A 26,196-nucleotide genomic window follows, 5' to 3' on the forward strand; every position below is an offset into this window, starting at 1 on the left:
TTCGCAAAAGTAGGTTTTTAACATTATTGCAAATATTTATTTAACAATTTGATTGACCGAAATGGTTCTAGAGGCAAAGTTGTTCAACATGAGGAGATCTATCATATGATATGCATAATTTGCCGATGTGTGCAACACCACGTGATTGCAGAGCCATAAAACTCGTTAGCGCCAACTAGTGGCCGATTTCTTTCAAAATTCTTACAGACCTCTAGGACCATGAGTCAAACATGCCTACTGAGTTTCGTTCTGGTCGACCTCCGTTAACCCTGTCTAATAGGTGCTCAAATTTCATTGGCCGATGGCGGCCATGTTTTTTTAGATACGCCAATGTTCTCATAGACAGACATGGTACCTTGGGCCAAGACACTGCTTTCCTATTTTCAAGTCAATCGGACTAGCGGTCGCGTGGTTATAGCCCTTTTTGTGTTTTTTCCATGTTATAGCGCCACCAAGTGGCCAATCGTCGCGATTTTTTTATCGTGACCAAAAACTGAGCCCATAAACATGTGTACCAAGTTTGGTGAAGATATCTCATTTCTTGCTGGAGTTATAGCCTCTTTAGTAAAATAGGCTCCGCCTTAAATGTACATTTCCACGCCCCTTTTCGTTCATGAGTCAAAATTTCAACTTTTTTTTGATAATTATTGATATTCAGACTAGAGAGAACATTTTGGCACTGGTTTGGTTCTGATATGTCAAAAAACCAGGGACTAGTTTGCAAAAGTAGGTTTTTGACAAAATTCAAAATGGCGGAAAAATTTGCATACCGGAAATGAAATCGGAGATATACGTTTTGTTCGCCAAGGTCTCAGCTTTCCAATGATATAAGACACTTGACCCTTAGGATGAACGGTTTAGGAGTTATGAGCCATTTCGCGTTTTTGGTTGCTGTAGCGCCACCTATTGGCCAATCTGGCTCATAATTTGATAACCTCTCCTCGATTTTTGGACTACCTATTGACAAAGTTTGAAGTCTCTAGCATTTACGGTTTGGTCTGCACGATGAGTTTTACGGCAGAATAATAATAATAATAATAATAATTAAAGCTGCAAGCAGCATTTAGCGGGGTTCAAGCGTTTAAGGCCTTTTAAGCACATAGGCATTAAAGACATTAAGTTTTATTTAGCAAGATTTTAAACACTGAAATAATAGATGGAAAAGTCCATTTACAGCCAATATAGGCAATTTACCATAAAAAATGCATGGTTTTTATAGCTTTTTATCAGTTATAGCGCCACCTATAGTCCGATCTCTTTAAAACTTTTCATGCTTCATCAGCATGTCATGCTACATATACCCAACAATTTTCGTGATTTTTTGAGCTTCCCTTTTGAGTTAGCGCCAACTAGTGGCCGATTTCTTTCAAAAATCTTACAGACCTCTAGGACCATGAGTCAAACATGCCCACCAAGTTTCGTTCCGATCGGCCTCTGTTAACCTTGTCTAACAGGTGCTCAAATTTCATTGGCCGATGGCGGCCATGTTTTTTGAGATACGCCAATGTCTGCATACCAATTTTCAGGTTAATTGGACTAGCGATCGCGTGGTTATAGCCCTTTTCATGTTTTTTTTCACATTATAGCGCCACCAAGTGGCAAATCGTCGCAATATTTTTATCGTGACCTCAAATTGAGCCGATATACATGTGTACCAAGTTTGGTGACGATATCTCATTTCCTTCTTGAGTTATAGCCTTTTTAGTAAAATAGGCTCCGCCCTGAACGTCCATTTTGAAGCCAATTAGCAAAAATGAATTGAAATTTCAACTTTTTTTCGATAACTATTGATAAACAGAGACCAGAGAACATTTTGACACTGGTTTGGTTCCGATCGGTCAAAAAACCAGGGACTAGTTTGCAAAAGTAGGTTTTTAACATAATTGTGAATATTTAATTAATGATTTGATTGACAGCAATGATTCCAGAGGCAAATTTGTTCAGCATGAGGAGATCTATCATATGATATGCATATTTTGTAAGTGCGTAAAAAAACACGTGATTTCAGAGCCATAAAACTCGTTAGCGCCAACTAGTGGCCGATTTCTTTCAAAATTCTTACAGACCTCTAGGACCATGAGTCAAACATGCCCATCAAGTTTCGTTCCGATCGGCCTCTGTTAACCCCATCTAATAGGTGCTCAAATTTCATTGGCCGATGGCGGCCATGTTTTTTGAGATACGCCAATGTCCTCATAGACGTACATGGGGCCTTGGACCAAGACACTGCATACCAATTTTCAGGTCAATCGGACTAGCGTTCGCGTGGTTACAGCCCTTTTCATGTTTTTTTCGCATTATAGCGCCACCAAGTGGCCAATCATCGCGATTTTTTTATCGTGACCTCAAATTGAGCCGATATACATGTGTACCAAGTTTGGTGACGATATCTCATTTCCTTCTTGAGTTATAGCCTTTTTAGTAAAATAGGCTCCGCCCTGAACGTCCATTTTGAAGCCAATTAGCATAAATGAATCGAAATTTCAACTTTTTTTTGATAACTATTGATAAACAGAGACCAGAGAACATTTTGACACTGGTTTGGTTCCGATCGGTCAAAAAACCAGGGACTAGTTTGCAAAAGTAGGTTTTCAATAAAATTCAAAATGGCGGAAAAATTTGCATACTGGAAATAAAATCTGAGATATACATTTTGTTCGCCAAGGACTCAGCTTTCCAATGATATATGACACTTGAGTGTGGACCAAACGGTTTAGGAGTTATGAGCCTTTTCTCGCAATTGATTGCTATAGCGCCACCTATAGGCCAATTGGGGTCATAGCTTCTCAGGGTCTCCCCAACATGAGTACTACCATCTGACAAAGTTTCAAATTTCCAGCTCTTACGGTTTGGTCTGCACGATGCGTTTTAGCGGAGAATAATAATAATAATAATAATAATAATAAAAATCAGTACAATTACAATAGGGTTTCAGCACTTCGTGCTTGAACCCCTAATAATAATAATAATAAAAATCAGCACAAATACAATAGGTGTTCAGCACTTCGTGCTTGAACCCCTAATAAAAATCTTTACAATTACAATAGGGTTTCAGCACTTCGTGCTTGAACCCCTAATTAAAGCTGCGAGCAGCATTTAGCGGGGTTCAAGCCATTTAAGGTCTTTAAGCATTTGACACCTTTTGCATGAAAGGCTTTTAAGCACTGAATGAATTTGAGAGATATCAGGTGAAATGAAGTGATAAACTGACAAAATGTGATTTTAAATACTGCTGTGGTTTGGTTCCGATCAGGCAAAAAACCTAGGACTAGTTTGCAAAACGAGGTTTTTAACATAATTGTGAATATTTAAATAAAGATTTGATTGACAGTATTGGTTATAGAGGCAAAGTTGTTCAGTATGAGAAGATCTATCATAATATATGCATATTATGTGGCTGTTTTAACCCCACCTGATTACAGAGATTCACCATAGGGAATACATGGTTTTCAAAGCTTTTTAACACTTATAGCGCCCCCTATACTCCGATCTCCATAAAACTTTGCATGTCTCTTCAACATGTTATGCCACATATACCCAACAATTTCCGTGAAGTTTTGAGTTTCCCCTTAGGATTTATAGGCTTTTGAGTGTATTTTGCCACGCCTCTTTTCTAAATGGCTCTGTTATAGCCATCCAAATGCAAAAAATCAACTTTTTTTTGATAATTATTGATCTAGAGAGTCCAGAGAATTGTCCTAGACTGGTTTGGTTCTGATTGGGCAAAAAACCAGGGACTAGTTCGCAAAAGTAGGTTTTTAACATAATTGCAAATATTTATTTAATGATTTGATTGACAGCAATGGTTCTGGAGGCAAAGTTGTTCAACATGAGGAGATCTATCATATGATATGCATATTTTGCCGATGTGTGCAACGCCACGTGATTGCAGAGCCATAAAACTTGTTAGCGCCAGCTAGTGGCCGATTTCTTTCAAAATTCTTACAGACCTCTAGGACCATGAGTTAAACATGCCCACTGAGTTTTGTTCCGATCGACCTCCGTTAACCCTGTCTAATAGGTGCTCAAATTTCATTGGCCGATGGCGGCCATGTTTTTTGAGATACGCCAATGTTCTCATAGACAGACATGGTACCTTGGGCCAAGACATTGCATACCAATTTTCCAGTCAATCGGACTAGCGGTCGCGTGGTTATAGCCCTTTTTGTGTTTTTTCCATGTTATAGCGCCACCAAGTGGCCAATCGTCGCGATTTTTTTATCGTGACCAAAGACTGACCCCATACACATGTGTACCAAGTTTGGTGAAGATATCTCATTTCTTGCTCTAGTTATAGCCTCTTTAGTAAAATAGGCTCCGCCTTAAATGTACATTTCCACGCCCCTTTTCGTTCATGAGTCAAAATTTCAACTTTTTTTTGATAATTATTGATATTCAGACTAGAGAGAACATTTTGGCACTGGTTTGGTTCTGATATGTCAAAAAACCAGGGACTAGTTCGCAAAAGTAGGTTTTTGACAAAATTCAAAATGGCGGAAAAATTTGCATACCGGAAATGAAATCGGAGATATACGTTTTGTTCGCCAAGGTCTCAGCTTTCCAATGATATAAGACACTTGACCCTTAGGACGAACGGTTTAGGAGTTATGAGCCATTTCGCGTTTTTGGTTGCTGTAGCGCCACCTATTGGCCAATCTGGCTCATAATTTGATAACCTCTCCTCGATTTTTGGACTACCTATTGACAAAGTTTGAAGTCTCTAGCATTTACGGTTTGGTCTGCACGATGAGTTTTACGGCAGAATAATAATAATAATAATAATAATAATTAAAGCTGCGAGCAGCATTTAGCGGGGTTCAAGCCATTTAAGGTCTTTAAGCATTTGACGCCTTTTGCATGAAAGGTTTTTAAGCACTGAATGAATTTGAGAGATATCAGGTGAAATGAAGTGATAAACTGACAAAATGTGATTTTAAATATTATAATAGTGACTTTATAAAGTCTAAATATGAATTGATCAGGAGAGTGCAGATAATCATACTGCTGTGGTTTGGTTACGATCAGGCAAAAAACCTAGGACTAGTTTAGAGGCAAAGTTGTTCAGTATGAGAAGATCTATCATAATATATGCATATTATGTGGCTGTTTTAACCCCACCTGATTACAGAGATGGAAAATACCATTTACAGGCAATTCACCATAGGGAATACATGGTTTTCAAAGCTTTTTAACACTTATAGCGCCCCCTATACTCCGATCTCCATGAAACTTTGCATGTGTCTTCAACATGTTATGCCACATATACCCAACAATTTTCGTGAAGTTTTGAGTTTCCCCTTAGGATTTATAGGCTTTTGAGCATATTTTGCCACGCCTCTTTTCTAAATGGCCCTGTTATAGCCATCCAAATGCAAAAAAATCCACTTTTTTTGATAATTATTAATCTAAAGAGTCCAGAGAATTATCCTAGACTGGTTTGGTTCTGATTGGGCAAAAAACCAGTGACTAGTTCGCAAAAGTAGGTTTTTAACATAATTACAAAAATTTAATTAATAATTTGATTGACAGCAATGGTTCTAGAGGCAAAGTTGTTCAGCATGAGGAGATCTATCATATGATATGCGTATTTTGCCGATGTGTTTAACACCACGTGATTACAGAGCCATAAAACTCGTTAGCGCCAACTAGTGGCCGATTTCTTTCAAAATTCTTACAGACCTCTATGACCATGAGTCAAACATGCCCACCGAGTTTCGGTTCGATCATCGTCCATTAACCTTGTCTAATAGGTGCTCAAAATTCATTGGTCGATGGCGGCCATGTTTTTTGAGATACACCAATATCCTCATAGACAGACATGGTACCTTGGGCCAAGACACTGCTTACCAATTTTCAGGTCAATCGGACTAGCGGTCGCATGGTTATAGCCATTGTTATGTTTTTTCCACATTATAGCGCCACCAAGTGGTCAATCTTCGCAATTTTTTTATCCTGACCTCAGAATGAGCCCATACACATGTGTACCAAGTTTGGTGAATATATCTCATTTCGTTCTTGAGTTATAGCTTCTTTAGTAAAATAGGCTCCGCCTTAAATGTACATTTCCACGCCCCTTTTCGTCCATGAGTCAAAATTTCAACTTTTTTTTGATAATTATTGATATTCAGGCTAGAGAGAACATTTTGGCACTGGTTTGGTTCCGATATGTCAAAAAACCAGGGACTAGTTTGCAAAAGTAGGTTTTTGACAAAATTCAAAATGGCGGAAAAATTTGCATACCGGAAATAAAATACCTCCTATGTTTTTTGTTCGGCTTGAGCCAAGGATTCCAATGATGTAAGACACTTGATTGTGCGACAAAGGGTTTTTGAGATATAAGCAAAATAGTGACTTTTTTTTGTTTTTTGCGCTATAGCGCCACCTATTGGCCAATCTGGCTCATAATTTGAGAACCTCTCCTCGATTTTTGGACTACCTATTGACAAAGTTTCAAGTCTCTAGGCCTTACGGTTTGGTCTGCACGATGAGTTTTACGGCAGAATAATAATAATAATAATAAAAATCGGTACAATTACAATAGGGTTTCAGCATTTCATGCTTGAACCCCTAATTAAAGCTGCAAGCAGCATTTAGCGGGGTTCAAGCATTTAAGGCCTTTTAAAGGGGGGGTGAAATGCTGTTTCATGCATACTGATCTTTTTACACTGTTAAAGACTTGGAATCCCATACTAAACATAGACAAAGTTTCAAAAGTTAAGGTGGACGTTTGATGGGAGTATTTCTTTGTCAAAAATACTACTTCCGGTTAGTCATAAGTTTCGGCAAGTTTTTTGAGATCATGCGTCCCCATTGACGTTAGTGGGGGCGGAATTTCCTTGTATGGGCCTTACGGACAATTCTACCGGAAGCGCGTGAGAGAGAGCGAGGGAGAGAGCGAAAGCAACAGGCTATGCCCATCAAAACGCTGGTTTGTAGGATGCTGGACAGGTGACAATTACACATAGCACATAACAATGTCACCAAAAAAGTGGGTTTTTGGTTGCCAGACCAAGACAGTCCTGCACAGATTCGCCAAAAACCCCGCGTTAAGGCAACAGTGGATGTAATTTGCTTTTCCGGATCAGCAACTGAGTTGCGCGAATGTTTATATCTGTTCGCTGCATTTCGGTGCCGACTGTTTCATAAACAAGGCCCAGCTTGACGCCGGCTTTTCCAATCGCCTAATGCTGAAGGATGGAGCAGTCCCAACGATAAAGGTCCTAACGTTAGAACCGCAGGCTGTGAGTAAGAGTGCTTCAAATGTCTGTGTCTTTGCCTATGCTCATCAAGTAGCCCAAACATGATCACGTATAGTTAATTGATCAATGGAGCATGCGATGTGTAGTGCGTGTACATTTGTTTAGCTGGCCACTATATGTGTAACTTTATGTTTGTGTATTGTAAAAGCACTCCAAACAACAATACACAAAGGGGGGAAATATGTTGAACTAAATAAGCGCGCTTCTTCATTCAAATGCGCTACTATTCCGTGTCTATCTATGTAAACACTAGCCTGCGGTGCAAAACCAGTCCGCTTACTAACGTTACAATTGTCTACACAAACCACGCATAAACACACAAACACACGTGCACAACTGCACTTCCCACATGTACACCTTCAAAGACAAAAATACGACGATATAATTCAAGTATAAATATGTAAATAACACAAGCCGCTAAGCATATTATATAGTTAGTGTATAACTTGTAACTTACCACATACAGACGTCATGCTCTAGTCGTTTTTGCTGCTGCTCCTGTTCAACTGCAGCCTCTGGGTCTGATTCCGGATCATAGATGTATGGCTGTATCTGATTAAAAGCCATATTTTTTTTTTGAATAAAGTTTTTTTTACCGCTGTTAGGGATGACGCTCGACTCAACACACAGCGCGCTGCTGCACACGTCATTATTTAGCTCCGCTCACACGACACGCCCCCACCCGCTCGGCTTTTTTCGGAAAGACTCGGAACAGCGCATCTTTCTTATATAATTATTAAAAAAATAAAGACTTTTCGGAGATATGCAGGATGCAATGCTACTCTATAGGTACTCAAGATTGACATGACACTGACTGAAACTGAGTGTTTCACCCCCCCTTTAAGCACATAGGCAATAAAGACATTAAGTTTTATTTAGCAAGATTTTAAACACTGAAATAATAGATGGAAAAGTCCATTCACAGCCAATATAGGCAATTTACCATAGGAAATGCATGGTTTTTAAAGCTTTTTAACAGTTATAGCGCCACCTATAGTCCGATCTCTTTAAAACTTTGCATGCTTCATCAGCATGTCATGCCACATATACCTAACAATTTTCGTGAATTTTTGAGCTTCCCTTTTGGGTTAGCGCCAACTAGTGGTCGATTTCTTTCAAAATTCTTACACACCTCTAGGACCATGAGTCAAACATGTCCACTGAGTTTCGTTCCGATCAACCTCTGTTAACCCCATCTAATAGGTGCTCAAAATTCATTGACTGATGGCGGCCATGTTTTTTGAGATACACCAATGTCCTCATAGACTTATATAGTACCTTGGGCCAAGACACTGCATACCAATTTTCAAGTCAATCGGACTAACGGTCGTTGTTTTTTTCACATTATAGCGCCACCAACTGGTCAAACGTCGCAATTTTTTTATCGAGACCAAAAAATGAGCCCATACACATGTGTACCAAGTTTGGTGAAGATATCTCATTTCCTTCTTAAGTTATAGCCTTTTTAGTAAAATAGGCTCCGCCCACAACATTCTTTTTCCACCCCTCAGCAACCGCATTAAAGACATTAAGTTTTATTTAGCAAGATTTTAAACACTGAAATAATAGATGGAAAATTCCATTTACAGCCAATATAGGCAATTTACCATAGGAAATGCATGGTTTTTAAAGCTTTTTAACAGTTATAGCGCCACCTATAGTCCGATCTCTTTAAAACTTTGCATGCTTCATCAGCATGTCATGCCACATATACCCAACAATTTTCGTGAATTTTTGAGCTTCCCTTTTGGGTTAGCGCCAACTAGTGGCCAATTTCTTTCAAAATTCTTACAGACCTCTAGGACCATGAGTCAAACATGTCCACTGAGTTTCGTTCCGATCGACCGCCGTTAACCCCATCTAATAGGTGCTCAAAATTCATTGGCTGATGGCGGCCATGTTTTTTGAGATGCACCAATGTCCTCATAGACTTATATAGTACATTGGGCCAAGACACTGCATACCAATTTTCAGGTCAATCGGACTAGCGGTCATGTGGTTATAGCTATTTTCATGTTTTTTTTCACATTATAGCGCCACCAAGTGGTCAATCGTCACGATTTTTTTAGCGAGACCAAAGAATGAGCCCATACACACATGTACCAAGTTTGGTGAAGATATCTCATTTCATTTTTGAGTTATAGTCTTTTTAGTAAAATAGGCTCCGCCCTGAGCGTCCATTTTGATCCCCTTATCTTTCGTGAATCGAAATTTCAACTTTTTCTCAATGAATGTTGATATACAGACTACAGGCAACATTTTGGCACTGGTTTGGTTCCGATCGGTCAAAAAACCAGGGACTAGTTCGTAAAAGTAGGTTTTCAACAAAATTCAAAATGGCGGAAAATTTTTAATGACGGAAATAAAATCGGAGATATACGTTTTGTTTGCCAAGGTCTCAGCTTTCCAATGATATAAGACACTTGAGAGTGGACCAAACGGTTTAGGAGTTATGAGCCATTTTGCGCAATTGATTGCTATAGCGCCACCTATGGGCCAATCTGGCTCATAATTTGATAACCTTTCCTCGATTTTTGTACTACCTATTGACAAAGTCTCAAGTTTCCAGCCCTTACGGTTTGGTCTGCACGATGCGTTTTTCGGCTGAATAATAATAATAATAATAATAATAATAAAAATCAGTACAAATACAATAGGTGTTCAGCACTTCGTGCTTGAACCCCTAATAATAAAAATCAGCACAAATACAATAGGTGTTCAGCACTTCGTGCTTGAACCCCTAAAAATCAGTACAATTACAATAGGGTTTCAGCACTTCGTGCTTGAATTTATGTTAAAAATTTTTGTTATGTTTGTTAAGAATTTATGTTATGTTTGCAGGTTTTTTTCACATTATTGCGCCACCAAGTGGCCAATCGTCGCGATTTTTTTATCGTGACCTCAAATTGAGCCCATACACATGTGTACCAAGTTTGGTGGAGATATCTCATTTCATTATTGAGTTATAGTCTTTTTAGTAAAATAGGCTCCGCCCTGAGCGTCCATTTTGAATCCCCTTATCTTCCGTGAATCGAAATTTCAACTTTTTTTCAATGAATATTGATTTTCAGACTACAGAAAACATTTTGGCACTGGTTTGGTTCCGATTGGTCAAAAAACCAGGGACTAGTTCGCAAAAGTAGTTTTTCGACAAAATTCAAAATGGCGGAAAATTTTTCCAGACGGAAATAAAATCGGAGATATACGTTTTGTTCGCCATGGTCTCAGCTTTCCAATGATATAAGACACTTGAGTGTGGACTAAACGGTTTAGGAGTTATGAGCCATTTTGCGCTTTTGATTGCTGTAGCGCCCCCTATTGGCCAATCGGGGTCATAATTTGATAAGCTCTCCTCGATTTTTGGGCTACCATGTGGCAAAGTGTCAAGTCTCTAGCTCTTACGGTTTGGTCTGCACGATGCGTTTTAGGGGAGAATAATAATAATAATTAAAGCTGCAAGCAGCATTTAGCGGGGTTCAAGCCTTTAAGGCCTTTTAAGCACATAGGCATTAAAGTCATTAAGTTTTATTTAGCAAGATTTTAAACACTAAAATGATAGATGGAAAAGTCCATTTACAGTCAATATAGGCAATTTAACATAGGAAATGCATGGTTTTTATATCTTTTTAACAGTTATAGCGCCACCTATAGTCCAATCTCTTTAAAACTTTGCATGCTTCATCAGCATGTTATGCCACATATACCCAACAATTTTCATGAATTTTTGAGCTTCCCTTTTGAGTTAGCGCCAACTAGTGGCCGATTTCTTTCAAAATTCTTACAGACCTCTAGGACCATGAGTCAAACATGCCCACCGAGTTTCGTTCCGATCGACCTCTGTTAACCCCATCTAATAGGTGCTCAAACTTCATTGGCCGATGGCGGCCATGTTTTTTTAGATACGCCAATGTCCTCATAGAAATACATGGTGCCTTGGACCAAGACACTGCATACCAATTTTCAGGTCAATCGGACTAGCGGTCGTGTGGTTATAGCTATTTACATGTTTTTTTCACATTATAGCGCCACCAAGTGGCCAATCGTCGCAATATTTTTATCGTGACCAAAGAATGAGCCCATACACATGTTTACCAAGTTTGGTGAAGATAGCTCATTTCCTTCTTGAGTTATAGCCTTTTTAATAAAATAGGCTCCGCCCACAACATTCTTTTTCCACCCCTTAGCAACCGTGAATCGAAATTTCAACTTTTTCTCAATGAATATTAATATTCAGACTACAGAGAACATTTTGCCACTGGTTTGGTTTCAATCGGTCAAAAAACCAGGGACTAGTTCGCAAAAGTAGTTTTTCGACAAAATTCAAAATGGCGGAAAAAATTTCATGACGGAAATGAAATCGGAGATATACGTTTTGTTCACCAAGGACTCAGCTTTCCAATGATATAAGACACTTGATTGTGGACCAAAGGGTTTAGGAGTTATGACCCATTTTGCGCTTTTGGTCGCTGTAGCGCCACCTATTGGCCAATCGGGGTTATACTTTCTGAGGTTCTCCCCAAATTGAGGACTACCTTCGGGTAAAGTTTCAAAGTTCCACGCTTTACGGTTTGGTCTGCACGATGCGTTTTAGCGGAGAATAATAATAATAATAATAATAATTAAAGCTGCAAGCAGCATTTAGCGGGGTTCAAGCCTTTAAGGCCTTTTAAGCACATAGGCATTAAAGACATTAAGTTTTATTTAGCAAGTTTTTAAACACTGAAATAATCGATGGAAAAGTCCATTTACAGCCAATATAGGCAATTTACCATAGGAAATGCATGGTTTTTAAAGCTTTTTCACAGTTATAGCGCCACCTATAGTCCGATCTCTTTAAAACTTTGCATGCTTCATCAGCATGTTATGCCACATATACCCAACAATTTTCGTGAAGTTTTGAGTTTCCCCTTAGGATTTATAGGTTTTTGAGTGTATTTTGCCACGCCTCGTTTTTAAATGGCCCTAGTATAGCCATCCAAATGTAAAAGTTAAATTTTTTTTCAATGATTATTGATCTAGAGAGTCTAGAGAATTATCCTAGACTAGTTTGGTTCCGATCGGGCAAAAAACCAGGGACTAGTTTGCAAAAGTAGGTTTTTAACATAATTGCAAATATTTAATTAACGATTTGATTGACAGCAATGGTTCTAGAGGCAAAGTTGTTCAGCATGAGGAGTTCTATCAAATGATATGCATATTTTGCAGATGTGTGCAACACCACGTGATTACAGAGCCATAAAACTCGTTAGCGCCAACTAGTGGCCGATTTCTTTCAAAATTCTTACAGACCTCTAGGACCATGAGTCAAACATGCCCATCAAGTTTCGTTCCGATCGGCCTTCGTTAACCCCATCTAATAGGTGCTCAAAGGTAATTGGCCGATGGCGGCCATGTTTTTTGAGATACGCCAATGTCCTCATAGACATACATGGTACCTTGGGCGAAGACACTGCATACCAATTTTCAGGTCAATCGGACTAGCGGTCTTGTGGTTATAGCTATTTTCATGTTTTTTTCACATTATAGCGCCACCCAGTGGCCAATCGTCGCGATTTTTTTATCGTGACCTTAAATTGAGTCCCTACATATGTGTACCAAGTTTGGTGAAGATATCTCATTTCGTTCTTGAGTTATAGCCTCTTTAGTAAAATAGGCTCCGCCTTCAATGTACATTTTCACGCCCCTTATCGTCTGTGAATCGAAATTTCAACTTTTTTTCGATAATTATTAATAGTAAGACTACAGTGAACATTTTGGCACTGGTTTGGTTCCGATCGGTCAAAAAACCAGGGACTAGTTCGCAAAAGTAGGTTTTCAACAAAATTCAAAATGGCGGAAAAATTTTCATGACGGAAATGAAATCGGAGATATACGTTTTGTTCGGCTTGAGCCAAGGATTCCAATGATGTAAGACACTTGAATGTGCGACAATGGGTTTTCGAGATATAAGCAAAATAGTATTTTTTTTTTGTTTTTTGCGCTATAGCGCCACCTATTGGCCAATCGGGCTCATACTTTGATAACCTCTCCTCGATTTTTGGACTACCTTTTGGCAAAGTTTCAAGTCTCTAGCACTTACGGTTTGGGCTGCACGATGCGTTTTAGGGGAGAAGAAAAATAATAATAATAAAAATCCTTACAATAACAATAGGTTTTCAAGCACTTCGTGCTTGAACCCCTAAAAATCAGTACAATTACAATAGGGTTTCAGCACTTCGTGCTTGAACCCCTAAAAACCCTAACAATTACAATAGTGTTTCAGCACTTCGTGCTTGAACCCCTAATTAAAGCTGCAAGCAGCATTTGAGCGGGGTTCAAGCATTTAAGGGCGTTTAAGCACTGAGGCATTAAAGACATTAGGTTTTATTTAGCAAGATATTAAACACTGAAATAATAGATGAAAAAGTCAATTTACCGCCAAAATAGGCAATTTACCATAGGAAATGCATGGTTTTTAAAGCTTTTTAACAGTTATAGCGCCACCTATAGTCCGATCTCTTTAAAACTTTGCATGCTTCATCAGCATGTCATATGCCCAACAATTTTCGTGAATTTTTGAGCTTCCCTTTTGGGTTAGCGCCAACTAGTGGCTGATTTCTTTCAAAATTCTTACAGACCTCTAGGACCATGAGTCAAACATGTCCACTGAGTTTCGTTCCGATCGACCTCCGTTAACCCCATCTAATAGGTGCTCAAAATTCATTGGCTGATGGCGGCCATGTTTTTTGAGATACACCAATGTCCTCATAGACTTATATAGTAACTTGGGCCAAGACACTGCATACCAATTTTTAGGTCAATCGGACTAACGGTCGTTGTTTTTTTTCACATTATAGCGCCACCAACTGGTCAAACGTCGCAATTTTTTTATCGAGACAAAAAAATGAGCCCATACACATGTGTACCAAGTTTGGTGAAGATATCTCATTTCCTTCTTGAGTTATAGCCTTTTTAGTAAAATTGGCTCCGCCCACAACATTCTTTTTCCACCCCTTAGCAACCATAAATCGAAATTTCAACTTTTTCTCAATGAATATTGATACTCAGACTACAGAGAACATTTTGGCACTGGTTTGGTTCCGATTGGGCAAAAAACCAGGGACTAGTTCGCAAAAGTAGGTTTTTAACATAATTGCAAATATTGAATTAATGATTTGACTGACAGCAATGGTTCTAGAGGCAAAGTTGTTCAATATGAGGAGCTCTATCACATGATATGCATATTTTGTGGATGGGTGCCACACCACGTGATTACAAAGCCATACAAATCTTTAGCGCCAACTAGTGGCCGATTTCTTTAAAAATTCTTACAGACCTCTAGGGCCATGAGTCAAACATGCCCATCAAGTTTTGTTCCGATCAGCCTCCGTTAACCTTGTCTTATAGGTGCTCAAACTTCATTGGCCGATAGCGGCCATGTTTTTTGAGATACGCCAATGTTCTCATAGACATACATGGGGCCTTGGACCAAGACACTGCTTTCCCATTTTCAAGTCAATAAGACTAACGGTCAGGTGGTTATACCCTTTTTTATGTTTTTTTCATGTTATAGCGCCACCATGTGGCCAATCGTCGCGATCTTTTTAACGTGACCAAGGACTGAGCTCATAAATATGTGTACCAAGTTTGGTAAAGATATCTCATTTCCTTCTTGAGTTATAGCCTTATTAGTAAAATAGGCTCCGCCCTGAACGTCCATTTTGACGCCCTTTAGCAAACATGAATCGAAATTTCAACTTTTTTTCAATGAATATTGATATTCAGTCTCCAGAGAACATTTCTGCACTGGTTTGGTTCCGATTGGTCAAAAAACCAGGGACTAGTTTGCAAAAGTAGATTTTCGACAAAATTCAAAATGGCGGAAAAATTTTCATGACGGAAATGAAATCGGAGATATACGTTTTGTTCGTCATGGTCTCAGCTTTCCAATGATATAAGACACTTGAGTGTGGACCAAACGGTTTAGGAGTTATGAGCCCTTTCGCGCTTTTGGTTGCTATAGCGCCACCTATGGGCCAATCTGGCTCATAATTTGATAACCTCTCCTCGATTTTTGGACTACCTGTTGACAAAGTTTGAAGTCTCTAGCATTTACGGTTTGGTCTGCACGATCGCTTTTACGGCAGAAGAATAATAATAATAATAATAATTAAAGCTGCAAGCAGCATTTAGCGGGGTTCAAGCGTTTAAGGCCTTTTAAGCACATAGGCATTAAAGACATTAAGTTTTATTTAGCAAGATTTTAAACACTGAAATAATAGATGGAAAAGTCCATTTACAGCCAATATAGGCAATTTACCATAAAAAATGCATGGTTTTTATAGCTTTTTAACAGTTATAGCGCCACCTATAGTCCGATCTCTTTAAAACTTTTCATGCTTCATCAGCATGTCATGCTACATATACCCAACAATTTTCGTGAATTTTTGAGCTTCCCTTTTGAGTTAGCGCCAACTAGTGGCCGATTTCTTTCAAAAATCTTACAGACCTCTAGGACCATGAGTCAAACATGCCCACCAAGTTTCGTTCCGATCGGCCTCTGTTAACCTTGTCTAATAGGTGCTCAAATTTCATTGGCCGATGGCGGCCATGTTTTTTGAGATACGCCAATGTCTGCATACCAATTTTCAGGTTAATTGGACTAGCGATCGCGTGGTTATAGCCCTTTTCATGTTTTTTTTCACATTATAGCGCCACCAAGTGGCCAATCGTCGCAATATTTTTATCGTGACCTCAAATTGAGCCGATATACATGTGTACTAAGTTTGGTGACGATATCTCATTTCCTTCTTGAGTTATAGCCTTTTTAGTAAAATAGGCTCCGCCCTGAACGTCCATTTTGAAGCCAATTAGCAAAAATGAATTGAAATTTTAACTTTTTTTCGATAACTATTGATAAACAGAGACCAGAGAACATTTTGACACTGGTTTGGTTCCGATCGGTCAAAAAACCAGGGACTAGTTTGCAAAAGTAGGTTTTTAACATAATTGTGAATATTTAATTAATGATTTGATTGACAGCAATGGTTCTAGAGGCAAATTTGTTCAGCATGAGGAGATCTATCATATGATATGCATATTTTGTGGATGCGTGAAAAAACACGTGATTTCAGAGCCATAAAACTCGTTAGCGCCAACTAGTGGCCGATTTCTTTCAAAATTCTTACAGACCTCTAGGACCATGAGTCAAACATGCCCATCAAGTTTCGTTCCGATCGGCCTCTGTTAACCCCATCTAATAGGTGCTCAAATTTCATTGGCCGATGGCGGCCATGTTTTTTGAGATACGCCAATGTCCTCATAGACGTACATGGGGCCTTGGACCAAGACACTGCATACCAATTTTCAGGTCAATCGGACTAGCGGTCGTGTGGTTACAGCCCTTTTCATGTTTTTTTCGCATTATAGCGCCACCAAGTGGCCAATCATCGCGATTTTTTTATCGTGACCTCAAATTGAGCCGATATACATGTGTACCAAGTTTGGTGACGATATCTCATTTCCTTCTTGAGTTATAGCCTTTTTAGTAAAATAGGCTCCGCCCTGAACATCCATTTTGAAGCCAATTAGCATAAATGAATCGAAATTTCAACTTTTTTTTGATAACTATTGATAAACAGAGACCAGAGAACATTTTGACACTGGTTTGGTTCCGATCGGTCAAAAAACCAGGGACTAGTTTGCAAAAGTAGGTTTTCAATAAAATTCAAAATGGCGGAAAAATTTGCATACTGGAAATAAAATCTGAGATATACATTTTGTTCGCCAAGGACTCAGCTTTCCAATGATATATGACACTTGAGTGTGGACCAAACGGTTTAGGAGTTATGAGCCTTTTCTCGCAATTGATTGCTATAGCGCCACCTATGGGCCAATTGGGGTCATAGCTTCTCAGGGTCTCCCCAACATGAGTACTACCATCTGACAAAGTTTCAAATTTCCAGCTCTTACGGTTTGGTCTGCACGATGCGTTTTAGCGGAGAATAATAATAATAATAATAATAATAATAAAAATCAGTACAATTACAATAGGGTTTCAGCACTTCGTGCTTGAACCCCTAATTAAAGCTGCGAGCAGCATTTAGCGGGGTTCAAGCCATTTAAGGTCTTTAAGCATTTGACGCCTTTTGCATGAAAGGTTTTTAAGCACTGAATGAATTTGAGAGATATCAGGTGAAATGAAGTGATAAACTGACAAAATGTGATTTTAAATATTATAATAGTGACTTTATAAAGTCTAAATATGAATTGATCAGGAGAGTGCAGATAATCATACTGCTGTGGTTTGGTTACGATCAGGCAAAAAACCTAGGACTAGTTTAGAGGCAAAGTTGTTCAGTATGAGAAGATCTATCATAATATATGCATATTATGTGGCTGTTTTAACCCCACCTGATTACAGAGATGGAAAATACCATTTACAGGCAATTCACCATAGGGAATACATGGTTTTCAAAGCTTTTTAACACTTATAGCGCCCCCTATACTCCGATCTCCATGAAACTTTGCATGTGTCTTCAACATGTTATGCCACATATACCCAACAATTTTCGTGAAGTTTTGAGTTTCCCCTTAGGATTTATAGGCTTTTGAGCATATTTTGCCACGCCTCTTTTCTAAATGGCCCTGTTATAGCCATCCAAATGCAAAAAAATCCACTTTTTTTGATAATTATTAATCTAAAGAGTCCAGAGAATTATCCTAGACTGGTTTGGTTCTGATTGGGCAAAAAACCAGTGACTAGTTCGCAAAAGTAGGTTTTTAACATAATTACAAAAATTTAATTAATAATTTGATTGACAGCAATGGTTCTAGAGGCAAAGTTGTTCAGCATGAGGAGATCTATCATATGATATGCGTATTTTGCCGATGTGTTTAACACCACGTGATTACAGAGCCATAAAACTCGTTAGCGCCAACTAGTGGCCGATTTCTTTCAAAATTCTTACAGACCTCTATGACCATGAGTCAAACATGCCCACCGAGTTTCGGTTCGATCATCGTCCATTAACCTTGTCTAATAGGTGCTCAAAATTCATTGGTCGATGGCGGCCATGTTTTTTGAGATACACCAATATCCTCATAGACAGACATGGTACCTTGGGCCAAGACACTGCTTACCAATTTTCAGGTCAATCGGACTAGCGGTCGCATGGTTATAGCCATTGTTATGTTTTTTCCACATTATAGCGCCACCAAGTGGTCAATCTTCGCAATTTTTTTATCCTGACCTCAGAATGAGCCCATACACATGTGTACCAAGTTTGGTGAATATATCTCATTTCGTTCTTGAGTTATAGCTTCTTTAGTAAAATAGGCTCCGCCTTAAATGTACATTTCCACGCCCCTTTTCGTCCATGAGTCAAAATTTCAACTTTTTTTTGATAATTATTGATATTCAGGCTAGAGAGAACATTTTGGCACTGGTTTGGTTCCGATATGTCAAAAAACCAGGGACTAGTTTGCAAAAGTAGGTTTTTGACAAAATTCAAAATGGCGGAAAAATTTGCATACCGGAAATAAAATACCTCCTATGTTTTTTGTTCGGCTTGAGCCAAGGATTCCAATGATGTAAGACACTTGATTGTGCGACAAAGGGTTTTTGAGATATAAGCAAAATAGTGACTTTTTTTTGTTTTTTGCGCTATAGCGCCACCTATTGGCCAATCTGGCTCATAATTTGAGAACCTCTCCTCGATTTTTGGACTACCTATTGACAAAGTTTCAAGTCTCTAGGCCTTACGGTTTGGTCTGCACGATGAGTTTTACGGCAGAATAATAATAATAATAATAAAAATCGGTACAATTACAATAGGGTTTCAGCATTTCATGCTTGAACCCCTAATAAAAATCAATACAATTACAATAGGGTTTCAGCACTTCGTGCTTGAACCCCTAAAAACTAAACAAAACACAAACAATACTGTACCCCTTCGAATTTCATTGTACAGACAAAAAAGAAATTTTTCAGAATATCATCTTTTGCGTACTGCCGAAATAATGCAGGTTTGGAACGACATTAATTTTCCAACACACTCTCATGGAAATTCATAACTATTATGTTTTGGTAAATTAGTGTCAAATCATGAATTTGAACGTTTGTGTGTGATCCGTTTACACCCCACTGACGGTTAGGTTTGGGGTGGAACGTCATGCTTCATTCTCCAAAAGTTTCATACAAATCAAATAAACGAACTCATAAAAAATCGTCAACTTGGAGAATAGCTACGTTTTCTCATGAGGAGATTGAGTTGGAATTTTTATTTTTGTGTGAACCATAGACTGTCAAAAAATATGGACGTATTGTCCATGACGTCACCCGTAGTTTTCTGAAGCCTAAATCTTGGCAGCGCGTCACTCCCGGATAACTGATAATGGGCAAAGAGGCTGGACGTGGGTGGAGATGAGGTGCCTAGTTGCACTGGTGGGACGCTTGACAGCCTTTTTTTTGATGGCCTTTTTTTCATATCTATATTATAGTAATCATCATAAAATTAGGTATCATTCAAAAGCTTACGAACTCAAAAATCATCCTTTGTAAACAGTTTTGAAATCGGAAGTTGTGTTACCATGGAAACGGTACTCAAATTTCTTTTAGCAGGCTCCTCCCCTAGGGGGCGTTGTCATTTTTCAAATTACAAAAATGATTTGAACTACTTCATAATCAAAATCTTTTCTAATCTTGACAAATACATATCGTCGCAAAGGTCCTTGTTTTGTGATGGAAGTTATATTTGAAAAGAAATGTACAGGAAAATGCAAAAAAAAATCAAAGGAATGTGAATGACACCAGTGGTTATTTTTGGTACAGCAAAATCTCATGGGAACTTTAATTTTTGTGATCTCAACTTCAAATGTGGGGCACATTTTGGTTAGACATGTCTATTCTCAAAATGGCGTGACAGTTAAAGGGTTAATATAATTTAAACAGATGAGTTTAAATAAGTCACCCATTTCACAATTGTTATAAAGGACAAAATGATCTGTATAAAACCACTTTTTGCACCAGGCTGTAAGCAGTATTTGTTTCGGCTGTGAGTTGGGCATTTTAACATGGGGAGATACAGATGTCTCTAGCGGCCATTCAATGAATTGCAGTTTAAGTAACTTACGTGTTGGCTTCAAGAGAGACCGCGGGAGGTTGCCGTTCTGTGTGAACATAATACCAAATAAAATGGTGACTTAATCACTCCATATATTGGTTTTGCCATTGCTGTTTAACATGATTAGCATATGCAACACAACTGCATATGAATATTTAAATTAGGCAAGCAATAGGAAGGTTTATGACTGGTTATATGGTGCTAAACATGTGCATTGTATACCCTTAAAAACTGTTTTGAAGAGATTGGAAATGTTTGTGATAAAAATTCATTCTTTATCGAGCCAGTTGAAGATTGTTTTTTGTGAAATCACCATTGTTGTTTTGAAGCAGGGTCCTCGGAGGACATCTGATGTTAATATGAACACTTTCGGCCTGAATATTTCTAGGCATGCGACGCATGTTTGATATCCATCACCTGGAGATGATTTGTTGCTTTAACTGAGCTTGTGATGAAAGTCCTTATCAGAGGCCGAGCACAGGCCTGTCTGAACTCAGTGTGTATCTGTGCGTTTGTATTTGGGGAATTTACTAGCTGAGAGATAACACGATAAACCTTCTGTTACTTTCTGTGTTCAAAAGACACAGAGACAAAAGCTTTAATTAGTTCAGTGCCGCTGGAAAATGGCTTTGTTTTTGAATTCTGGAGGCCAAAAGCCTCGTCTTTCAAGTTGGAAATGTTTAATTAGTTTGCCTATTAAGTGTGCGCGTGCATGTTTGGAGCACGTTTACTATTCCGCTCAATGTGGTTGTGTACTTGAACGTATTGTTATAATTCGCTCACATCAACTTTTGAGGATCACTTTCACATTTGCTGATCCGATCGTCTTTGTTTGTTACTCCACACAATCTCCCAAACACACATCCGTATTTGTTTTTCCTTGCTCAAGATCTCAGTCAGACGCTGAAGTACGGCCGGTCTGCCTGCCAGGGACACATTTACTCCAAGGCTTTCTATGTAATTGAACATTTTTTTCCATCTTGCTATGAAAACGCTGAGTCAGAGATTGCCGAGGCTCAGCGTGGGCCCATGAGGCTGGAACCGGGGCTAACTCCGCTCTGTGCCCTGAATACAGAGGTTGAAAACAAGGTAATCCTTCAGGGTGAGGGGGAGTGACCCCAAAACTAGCCCTTGCTTGTAAATATCTGGTCTGTCTTTGAGACTTGGAAACATTTCATGGCCTTAATGTGTTATCAGGCTGTGGAGGAAATCTCAGGCAACGCCCCGAGAGTTCTGGGATCCAGATCAATTGGCTGCATCAATAGAGCTTTGGAGCATATTGGAAATCTATTGCTGTGTCTTGCTCTGATCTATAGCCGGAGCTTCAGGTACAGGGAGAAATTAGGAGCATATTTCACTTAGGGTGAATGGAAATCTTAAGCGGAATATCAGGTGTCATTCTAAAAAAATGTAAATAATATTAAATATTGTTAACGATTATGCTAATTGATAGGGAAATGACCCGTTAACACACCTTTCACGGATATATACAAGTTTGGGATCAGTAATATATTTTTTAAAGAAATTAATACTTTTATGGAGCAAGGATGCATTCAAATTATTAAAAGAGATCAACAGCTTATAATAGCGTTTATGATTTCAATTTCAAATCAAATCGATCAAATAAATGCGGCCTTAAAAAACAGACAAAAAAGAAATCTTACTGACCGCAGACATGAGAACATTAGTGTACCTTAAATGGAACAGGAGTGTGTCATACTTTATGTATGTGATGTTAAAGAAAGAAAGGTGTGTTACCTGACAGAGAGTTCTCAGTTCCCAGATATCCAGGAGGTTAATTGCATTTGTAAAGGGCAGAAAATTAATAGAGTTTAATGTCAGAAGCCGCCAGCTGGTGCATCCCTTTCATGTACGCACCCGCTTATAGAAATTAATAACATATTAATATTACAGTAGGCCTCTCCTTTTCATGTTGTGCTAAAGTGTCTACATGATTAGTGTTACGCCACTCACGTATTTGCCAATTAAGCAGGGAATTGTTAAGAGTAATGACATTAATGACTTTAAGAGCTGACAATCATTACTCATTTACGCCTCGTTGTCTCTAAATCTTCATTCGCTTGATCCCCCGCAGGGAACGAAGAGAGATGCAACGGCTGATTTAACATTTTCTGTCAAAACAAATTATCACCGCAGAAACCATGCACGTAAGAGCGCTGCTGCAATCGCAGACGCTGAAAGTTTGGTGGCTGTCTGGCTTGTGTCATTTTGGCCAAAACTCACGTCGCTTATCGGGGAGAGACGTGGAGAGAAATAAGAGAAATCAAGCTTAAGTCAACTATGTTGCTGTATAAAAATGAAAGCGAGCGAGAGACAGTAAGAGGAGGGAATGTGTTTGGAAGTCTTGTGACTCATGGAAAATAGCTGTGGCAGCAATGGTTTCACTTTTTAAGTGCATTGTGGGTAACTGGTACAGTAAATGCAGTTGTCTGAGCTGAGGTGGAATGGCAGTGGTGGTAAAGCTATCATCTGCAGACTATGCTCTCTCTCTCTCTCTCTCTCTCTCTCTCTCTCTCTCTCTCTCTCTCTCTCTCTCTCTCTCTCTATTAGAGCACTTCACAGTAAATAGCTCTCAGATGCTCGGAATTTTTTCTAGTTGCGGTTTTCTGATATTTCTCTTATTGTAAACGCACAACGCGTGCATGTGGTGCATGTGCACATTTTTAATTGTCTCAGTCTGGTTTACGTGTGTCTGGTGGTTTGTGACCACTTTTGGGGGGACAGATGCTGGTGTGCGTGCATGCCTGTGTGCAATCATGTGCGATTATTCTGTCATTTCATATTTGAGGAGTGTTTGCCAGATATTACGTGTGTGTGGGAGACTGCATATTCATCAGCTCTGGTATAAGGATCTTCTTTAGAGAATATGAATTGTGCCTCACACATTTTCCTTTGTCTCCGGCTTATTTGTTTTACTTTCTTTTAGAATCTACTACCATTCCTGACACTGCCACGCCTACCCTTCCCCCTCAGGAGGCGACAAGTTCTCCCCACAGGACTCCAGGTAATCAAACAAAGCACCTTACTTGCGGAATTTATTAGTATAGTGCACAAGAACAAATCTGGCTGTGGAGTAAATATCAATATATCCAATCAATCAATGGATATTACAAAGTACTTGGCTGACATGGTATGGAAGTATCTAGTTGAGCATGTCTCAAGCATGTATGTTTATATAAGCAATTTCAGTATATCACAAATGCACTTTTATTTACAGTACTCTGCTGTTTAATTGCAGCCCTGTTTTTCCCAGAGCTCTAATAACAGATTGCCGCCCCTCCATTTCTACACACTTATGTGTTGATGAGTAGAGGCTCGCAGCATGAACTCTAACATTATGCTAACTAGCATAGCAGCATGCCTTTGGATGGATGGCTGATGGAGGCCCACTAAATGCTGAGGCGCAGCGCTCCATATAGATGAGGCTGTATTGGAGTCTGTCAGTGTCTACATGTTTAGAGAGCACCAACAGCAGGGCCAATCTGTGCACATAGTGCTAGGCGGAAATCTGTGCACATACAGCACAGTGAAACATGAATCTGTCACGTACAGTGAGACAACAATCTCTTTAGTGGAATGAAACTGGGAACTGCAGTGTACAGTGAGACAGGGAATCTGTCATGTGAAGTGAGGCAAGAATCTGTGCACATTCAGTGAAATGGCAATCTTTAATATACAGCGAGACTGTTAACTGTCTCACACAGTGAAAAGGGAATATGTGCACATTCAGTAAAATGGCAATCCTTCATATACAATGAGACCGTATACACATATACACATTGCAAGTAACCCGAGTTACATAATCAGATTACTTTTTTCAAAGTAACAATTTACTTTTAAATAATTGTATTTAAAAGTAATACAATTATTTTTAAGGCGACAAAATACGTGAGTTACTTTTTCAAATAAGCAATACAAGTTACTTTGTTTTTCCATTTACTGACAGCTCTGTTGTCCTTATGTTGAGGGAATATGTGAGTAAATACAGGGGCGTTGTGTTTGTGTGAGTGTGTGTGAACATGATGGTTATTGTAGTTTTAGACTAAAGACACAGCTGAAAGGTTTATCTGAGAAGCACCCTCTACTGTACAGGCGTGATTTTGCTTTTCTTTCAGCCTTATTCTTTACACTTTTACGTGAAAGGGTCTTTACATTTGCCCAAAAATCTAACTTTTTTGTTAAAAAAGAAAAACAAGCCCAGCCCAGGTAAGAAAAAGTAACACAAAAGTAACATAACCCATTACTTTTCTTAAAAAGTAACTAATTAACGCAATTAGTTACTTTTAAGGGAGTAACGCATTGTTGCAATGCATTACTTTTCAAAGTAACTTTCCTCAATACTGGTCATGTACAGTGAGACAGGAATCTGTGCACATTTATTAAGTCAGGAATCTGTCACGTAGAATGAAACTGGAAATAAAAACTGTGAGATGAGAATCTGTGTATGTAAAATGAGACAAATCTGTTTATATATAATAAAGTACACATGTAGAAAATACATATTAAAGTAAGAATATGCAGGTTTACAGCAATATAGTTTTGTATTGCTTGGAAATATACAGCACTGATTAGGTTTAATTAAATCAGCTGCAGTTAAAAATGTATTTAATATTTCATGAGGCTGGAAAAGAGGACACAAATAGGACGTGTGTGTTATGGGAGAACATACAGCAGGGCCTGAGGTCATGGAAAATGAGTATGATTCTCTCTCTCTCTTTCTCTCTTTCCAGCTCCCACCACTCTGTCATCTCTGGGTGGTCTGTGTGACTTTGAGCAGAGTATGTGTGGATGGACCCACGACCCCATGTCTGATCTGAAGTGGTCTCTGTATAGTTCATCTAGTCCTAGTCTGGACCTGACGATGGGATCTGACAGTAAGTGCATCTTAATAAAAGATATTACATATTAATCTCTTCAAACATAAACTTTTGAACTATTTTGGGATAGCATTGGGAATATCAAGAACTTTGAGAAGACAGACGCGCTTAATAAGAATTGTTGAGAAAATAAACAGGGACAGCAGAAGTTGTATGGTGACCTGCTATGGCCGTACTGCACAAAATATTTTTTTGACCTTCTTTTGCCCTTGTCCTCTTTATGAATCCACATACTGACACACATGCGCTCAGATCTCATTTTCCATCCATCCATCTCATTACTGGTGTGTAATTAATGTGATGGTTGAAATCTGGGAATAGTATCTGTCATTCTCTCAGTCCATCCTCGTTCTTCCTCTGGGAGTTTGTTCATCTCTTCACGTCCCTGAGCTTACCTGGCCTTTAAAAAGAGATGAGTGCTTCGCTAATTCTACACACACACACACACACACACACACACACACACACACACACACACACACACACACACACACACACACACACGTACACACGCACACACACACGTCTGGTTCACTGTCTTTGTGGGGACTCTCCATAGACGTAATGGATTTTATACTGTACAAACTGTGCATCCTATCCTCCTACACTGCCCCTAAACCTACCCATCACAGGAAACATTCTGCATTTTTCAACAATTTTTTTTTTAGTATATTTATGAATCCATTTACAATGTGGGGACCAGCCAGCGGGAAAAAAAATTATGTTCAATGTAGCTGATCTCAGGTTTTACTATCCTTACGGGGACATTTGGTCCCCACAATGTAATATAAATAAGGGCTCACACACACACAGTTGTCCATGTCCTCACTGCTTTCCTGGAGCACTCTGCCTTGTGAGGCTGTTAAAACAATCTTGCACTGTTTTCCATATGTCAAGTTTTAAAGAGAGGTCCAGCAGTAAAGTGGAAAGAATCCT

At 38.9% G+C, this 26,196-nt stretch overlaps 1 protein-coding gene across 2 annotated transcripts in view; it reads left to right on the top strand.

Moving 5' to 3' along the window:
• Window positions 1–26,196, top strand: part of nrp2b (neuropilin 2b) — a 190,178-nt gene that overhangs the window by 149,290 nt on the left and 14,692 nt on the right. For both annotated transcript variants that reach the window (XM_067443481.1, XM_067443480.1), the window contains exons 11-12: window positions 23,310–23,387; window positions 25,114–25,257. In XM_067443481.1, the coding sequence (XP_067299582.1) occupies window positions 23,310–23,387; window positions 25,114–25,257 (222 nt within the window). The remainder of the gene's footprint in view (window positions 1–23,309; window positions 23,388–25,113; window positions 25,258–26,196) is intronic.

This window comes from Pseudorasbora parva, chromosome 5 (assembly GCF_024679245.1).
Source record: "Pseudorasbora parva isolate DD20220531a chromosome 5, ASM2467924v1, whole genome shotgun sequence".
NCBI classification, from domain to species: Eukaryota; Metazoa; Chordata; class Actinopteri; order Cypriniformes; family Gobionidae; genus Pseudorasbora; species Pseudorasbora parva.